Source organism: Acanthopagrus latus, chromosome 21 (assembly GCF_904848185.1).
Source record: "Acanthopagrus latus isolate v.2019 chromosome 21, fAcaLat1.1, whole genome shotgun sequence".
Classification (NCBI taxonomy): Eukaryota; Metazoa; Chordata; class Actinopteri; order Spariformes; family Sparidae; genus Acanthopagrus; species Acanthopagrus latus.
Window position 1 is genome coordinate 604,211 of NC_051059.1, and position 7,054 is coordinate 611,264.

The 7,054-nt window shown below is 42.8% G+C and overlaps 1 protein-coding gene and 1 long non-coding RNA gene across 2 annotated transcripts in view; one reads left to right on the forward strand and one right to left on the reverse strand.

Annotated features, from left to right (window-relative positions):
* The window catches only part of asph (aspartate beta-hydroxylase), a 43,403-nt gene extending 42,410 nt beyond the window's left edge, over positions 1-993 (reverse strand). Inside the window, exon 1 of the mRNA XM_037083406.1 lies at positions 804-993. Coding sequence (XP_036939301.1) covers positions 804-846 — 43 coding nt within the window. The 5' untranslated portion in view covers positions 847-993. The remainder of the gene's footprint in view (positions 1-803) is intronic.
* Positions 994-1,195: 202 nt separating this feature from the next.
* Positions 1,196-5,870, forward strand: LOC119010860. The gene is made up of 3 exons (XR_005072071.1): positions 1,196-1,332; positions 2,937-3,148; positions 3,984-5,870. It is a non-coding gene; the product is annotated as an uncharacterized LOC119010860 (long non-coding RNA).
* The last annotated feature ends 1,184 nt before the right edge of the window (positions 5,871-7,054 follow it).

Genomic DNA, 7,054 nt, shown 5'->3' on the forward strand with positions numbered 1-7,054 from the left:
CACTGCAAACAGCTGCACAGAGCGTATACAACAGCAGACCTATAGATGTGAGGGTTCCTGTGCGGGGGGGACCCAGACCCCTGGAGCCACGTATAACCCCACCCACGGCTTCTAGAAATGACACGTGAGCATTTAGAAGTGTGACTCGACTTGAATCGGGGGGCGGGGTGCCTAGCGCCCAGGGATGCACAGACTAGCAGTTCCGGTCCAGCTTGTTGGGGCTGGCGGCGCACAGGCCCACAGATCAGGGCTCAGTACCAGGCCTGCAGGCAGGGAAACTAAACCCATAGATGAGCGGGCTAACTGTAGCGTGTGAGCCGGTGCCCCACTGTAATCCCACGAGATGGAGTCGCCATGGTCAACCAGCCTGGACCCCGGTGCTGCTGGGGTTGCCAACATCAGCGTTAATGCAACAGAGCTGATTCAGACGTTACAGACGGTGAAGTGTAACGTCATGTCGCTCACACAGATTCACATCAACACACTGAGCCAGCCAACGTTAGGGACGGTCACTGGTGTCGAAGCTCTGTGCGTGTATATAAGCAGGCTTATATACAACGTGTCGACATGCTCTGTGTGGACAGCTTAAGTTCGGCTGAAGCACTGCAGAGAGCGGCTAACACGTCCACGCCGTTTTACGAAGCTAAATGACGCTAGCTAGCCAGGACCAGGGCCCGGAACGAAACAACAGCTTAACACCCGATTTACTTTGAGAGGCCTGCCTGTGGAAGCTGAAGGCTGCGACGCTTCATCCCACACTGTTACACACACATACACACACACGGAGGAGAGCTGCGACGCACCTTTGGACTTGACGTGTACTTTTGCGTTCTTCTTTGAAGCCATGGCGAAGCTGTGGCGGCAGGCGGGGGGGAGCTCTTACGAGAGAGAGAAAGAGAGGGTCCGGAGCGGCTGCACTTCGAGCAGTAAAAAGAAAATCTAAATTTCTTCTCCTGCCTCATAAAACTGAGGACCATGGAAATCCCGTCCACTCTGGGAGTGACAGCTCTCTTGAGCAATGACTGACTCGCATCCCAAAAATGGGCGGAGCGGGAGAGTGTTTCAGACCAATGGGAATGCAGAGGCGTTGAGCTTATTCAACCGTGTGGATAGTCTTATCGTTGGCCCCGCCCTTTCTGCTCTTCTGGAACGTGGCAAGATGGTAGATTCCATGGCATCAAGATGTCACCATCTTCTTTTTTAAATTTCACAAATATCAACATCGAAATGTGTCGCTACTGCACCATATACACGGCTGGCTTCGCTACATGTGATGCACTCACAGCCGCCATCTTCATAGGCTTCTAAATCCGCTTCATCGCATGTACTCAGGTACAGCAGCGGATACAGTGTTACGATATGGTTTCAGTTAGGGCTACGTGGTACACATATGATACATATATTGTTGCAGCTTGTCCACCCCCCTTAAGCTTAACGCTGTTTAACAAGAACTGTGGCTCTTAGTTCTGCAAGGAAGTGAAGACTAGTGGAGATGTGGTTTTGGAAAATAAAAGATTCTTCATTCTGGTGAAAAGAGAAAAAAAAAATCCTGATGTTAATGATGATGATGACTGTAACCATTCAGCAGCAACTATATAAATGAAAACATGTTGCATATGATCCTTAGTGTCTCTTGTATCTTTAGGACACGTTTATTTTTTTAATTTGTGAGGTTTAAAACACACATACAAGGCATCACTAAAATGCTGAAATTTAGTCCTGAGCTATAGCTATAGACTCTTGCAAGACTTGAATTCCTTAGAGAACAAGGAGGGCCAAGGTGATTTGGTATAGACTGACCCGTGTGTGATTTAGAGACATTGCACATTTGTCTGCACTTTTACAACATTCACAAGTAGTGATAACTCCTGCAGAGTGCTGACCATCTGGTTATCTCACAGGCATATCTCACATTTGGTCAGCCCAGAGCAAACAAAGCTCCAACCTGTCTGCTGTGACAAAGACAGTTGTTCTCACACACTGTATGTATGTATGCATGTATGGCTGAGGGAGGGGGCAGTGAGGGCTTTGAATGGACCTAATCACTGTTGAGTGTATCTGAGGAGTGATCTAATCACCTCAGTGGAATGTCATTTGCATGATGTGTGCGGGGGGAGGGGTTAGTGTGGTTTCATTCAGTATGAGTGTAAAACACAATGCCAGATGCCAAAAATAATCTTTAAAATAATGCATATGTACTATTGTCCAAAAGTCAACTGTCATGTTAAAACTCATAGTGGCTCCTCCACATGTTGATTTGGGGAATTACAAATGCCATGATGGTAGCAATCATCATCAGCAGTCATGTCTTTTTCAAATTGGGTTCAAATTAGGGCTACACGATATAAGGAAAATCTGTGATGTGTGACAATAATAACCAAATATTGAAGTGTGCATATCAGTTTGATATTAAGCTTTTAGCCAAACTTACCAAATTTCCTGTCTGAACTGGAAAATGTGGGCCTATTTATAACTCTGTTACCCTCTGTAGGCCCCTAGGCCCATTTAACATTATTAAGAATAAAAATATATATCTTTACTGCACTTTATGACAGTGCAGTAATGAAATATTTAAGGGCTGTCATTATAAATGTGTTATATTTCTGGCAATCAATTTGAAAACCTTAACCTTAAAAGAAAAATTTAGATTAATGCAATTGAATCACATCACCCTTTTTAACCCTAATCACCTCCCATAACTTGATAAGCTTGTTGTTTACCTTCCTGAACCTACTGACACACAAAGTGGGAGAGTGATGAGTGAGCAGACATCCCCTGCTCTGCTGAACGGATCATTTCATCATAAAAAGTGTATAAATTGACCTCTTGATTAAACCAGTTGTTGCACAGTCGCAGTGATTCACGCTCTTTACAATGAAGCATGTCAGCATGTTGCTAACGATAATGATGTTAGCTATGTGTTCCCATGTTGACAGAGCCAACAATTACTACACCATAACATCAGAGAACAAATGGAATATATCACCATTCAACGTTACGTTGTTGAAGACTTCTGTGACCCATAAGTGACCCCCCCCCTTCGCTGCGGGCCTCCGTTAAACACCAAGCAGAGTCTCCCGTGTATGTTCTCTCCATGTTGTCTCGCTTCGTCCTGCCGCTCCCAGTGCTGCAGTCCACAGCGCGCATGGTGCGTGTAAATAAAAGGATTTTTCTTATTCATTGCGTTTCAGGCAGTCTTTTGCGATGTGTTTATCGCGAGATGTGTTTATGGCACATGCTCATATGGTGATGACGATGAACATTTGATTTATTGTGCAGCCCTAGTTCAGTTATGATTAATTTGCTTCGTTTTTGTGTTTTAGAGGAAACATAATGCCAACATTGTTCCAGTGTACGCTGTCCCACAGCATGTGTACAGTGTATATGTGTAACTAAGTATAGTAAGTAAGGGAAGTATGGCTATTGGAACGAGAGAGTATGGGTGTGATTCTGCCAGATAATTCTGGCAATCCGGCTTTTCCGACCTGAAATGAGTCTCTCGTGAATCATGCAAACCCATTTTTTCAAACTCGTGGTAAATCGCTGGGGACTGATTTAGGAACCATCATTAAATTACTTAGCATAAATATATCAATACAAAATAATTGCAGTTTTTTCAATATCTTCTATGTCATGTGACCCTGTGACTCTAGCAGCAGATTGTATTAGTAAACTGGACGAATGAGACACACCTATCTTTATTGTATTTTAGTGCTTCCTCTATTTTATATGAATATTAATATGCAGAAATTATGATTTTTTTCTCAATAGCTTCCATGTCATGTGACCCACTGACTGATGAAAATAATGTTAAAAAGCTCAAGAGGTTAATGTATTTTCAAGCAGCACTATTTTGTCTCATGTCTTAGATTCAGATTCTGAAATTCTCAAAATGAATTTTTTTCAAAAATCTCACAAGTAGGTCAGATTTATAGGGTCATTTTTCAAAATGTCCTTCTTCTTTTCTTCTTCTTCTTTTTCAGATCACAAAGGTCAAGGAGAGGCTAGTTCTAGCACACCTCAGACCCTTAGTGTGCCCATCACAGGACCCCTTACAGTTTGCATATCAGCCCCATGTTGGGGTTAATGATGCAATCATCTACCTGCTGCAGGAAGCCTTCTCCTCCCTGGATGGACTCAACACCTCAGTCCACTTCATGTTCTTTGACTTCTCAACACCATCCAGCCCAGGCTGCTGAAGGCCAAACTGGAGAACATGCAGGTGGATTCTGCCTGCGTCATGTGGGTTGAAGCCTATCTGACGTGCAGACGGCAATATGTGGTGGGGAGAACTACCTGCAGCTGAACGTGGCGAAGATGAAAGAGATGGTGGCGGACTTCAGGAGGAACAAGCCTCGCCCTCTCCAGTCTGCATTGGTGGGACAGACGTTGACATTGTGGATACATACAAATACCTGGGTGTGGTGCTGGACAGTATACTGGACTGGACTACAAACACAGAGGCAGTCTATGAAGGGCCTGAGCCAGCTTTACTTCCTGAGGAGGTTCAGGTCCTTCAATGTCTGCAATCAGATGCTCCAGATGTTCTATCAGCCTGTTGTTGGGAGCACCATCTTCTTCACACTGGTGTCCTGGGATGCGGGCATCAAAACAAAGGATGCAAACAGACTGAATAAACTGTTGTTAAACTGTCTGTTGTTGGCTCTGAGCTTGTTGACCCTGGTGGAGGTGGTGGAGGACAGGATGCTGGTGAAACTGCTGGCGATAGTGGACAAAGTCTCTCACCCCCTCCACAAAACTGAAGAGCAGCTTCACCCATTCAACCCCGCTGCCTTAAAGACCAGCACAGGATATCATTCCTACCTGCTGACATCAGACTTTATATTGCTCACATAACAAAACACAAAACACACACTTAACTATTGAGCTTTACATTATTTCTGCACATAACCCTGCATTTGTACATAAACCTGTACCTTCACTCTTGCTCTTTATGTTTCAGTTACCTCAACATTTCATTTTATTTACCTCAATATTTTTATTTGTATTATATTTCATAACTAGCATTTTATTGTATATAGTAATCTATAGTTAGGAACGTTCTATTTTATTCTATTGTTTTCGATGCATATTGTATATAGTACTTTTTGTTTCTTATTGCCTCTACATTTGCCCTAATATTTTTATTGTATTTGTACTGAATGTACCTGCTGCTATTATGACCAATGGCATGTCTTTGTACTCTTATGAGGACAATTGCCAGTTCTCATTCGCTATGGGCAGAAGGCATTTGTGGAATGGTCCCCCCCGTCTGAGTCACAGTGCTGTGTCGGTGGGCTTGTGTCCTTAATGGTTGCAGACGGTTGAAGTTCCTGCTAACTACTTCTGAGTGGAATTCTATACCTTTACGCTTTTATCTTAACATGGCTGTGACAGGAAATGCATGTGTGAGCTTCCTTCCTGACTCCAGAATGTTTCTACAGGAAAAGAAGCAATGAAGACTTTATAAGATGTAGACCCTAAGGTTTAGAAGCAGCCACAGTCACTCTGCCACAGCCAACAACAGACAATTCCCACACTCCCCCAACGCAAAGAATGTTTCCTGTCTAACTGAGCTGCAAAGCATTTTGCTCAACAGATCACGTTTTTTAATGTTGAAGTCAGCCCGAGGCAGGAGAGAAAAAAAAAAAGAGAACAAGTAACAAATTGAAATTCAAAATGAATAGGAATGGTGGACTCTGCCTCTAGCCATTAAAACTACCATGAAAAGAATGAATTCCTGAATGTAAACACACTCAGTGACGTGCTGAAAATTATAAAGCATATGGGGCTGGAAAACTTTCTCACTTTAATTTAATTGTAACTCAAGAACACCGACAAAAGAAAGAAAATGTCAAAACAAGAGGAGGCTCATGCTTCACTTGAGGGTGGGTGTGTTGTTGAAATAAAAAAGAAAAACTTTGTGGCATAAACTCCCCAGCCTGCTAATCATGAGACAGCAGAGAGGACAATTCTGTCTAGACATCTCCAGTCCACATCTAGACACAATTGTCCTCTCTGCTGTCTCTTTATTGTTGAAAGAGGCTGTCCATTTGATTTGTTCCTACTAAGAAAGGTTGTAAAGGTAAATGGCATTTCGTGATACAGTCATTTTGTAATGGGGGGGGGCTCAAAATAAAATTCTGCTTTGGGCCTTGTATGGGCTACTCCACTAGATATTACCCCAAAGTATTGATTTAGGTGTGTGTGTGTGTGTGTGTGTGTGTGTGTGTGTGTGTGTGTGTGTGTGTGTGTGTGTGTGTGTGTGTGTATGTGTGTGCGTGTGTGATGTTGTTTTGGTATGGTAAATGTGCAGCAGGCCTTGCTGAGGCTGAGGCACATCTCTCTCTGACACCCTCTGCTGACAGGGACTGCAACACACCCATTGTGTCAGGATGGCCTAGATTTCTCTGACCCACTTTATCCAAACATGTTTGCAGCTCTGTGTAGCTGTGGCTTACAACTGTTCTCCCTTCATCAGATTGTGTGTATTTGTTTCTGTGTGTATTTACTCTCTGGATCTCCACACAGACTCTCCTCATCAGTTTGGAGGAGCACTTGAGGGAACGTTGCTGTGTAGGTAGAGCACCACTACTTCATGGACCAGCATGGACTACTATGCTGGTGACATACTCTGCTATTGTTAGTTCTTATAATGGCAGAGTAGCCAGTGATAATATGTAACTAAGTATTTTAACTCAAGTATAATTTTAAGGTATTAGGACTTTTTAAAATTGTAATTGTATCTTTATTTTCTGTTACACCACCACTCCATTACATTTTGGTGGCAGGCACTCCAAATATAAGAAAAAGTTTGAAATGAAGAAGGAAACGCTGAAAATCTTCATTACATTTACATTTACATTTAGGGCATTTGGCAGATGCTTTTGTTCATATGTAGCCTACATTTGTCACAAGAGAGAAACCACAACATATTAGCGTAAATGGAGTAAAAAAGAAATATAAAAACAATTGTTAAGCCCTCATCTGAGAATCATAACTGCTTTTTTGTCATTACACTGTCATAAGTAAAGCCAAAATGTCTTTATCATGG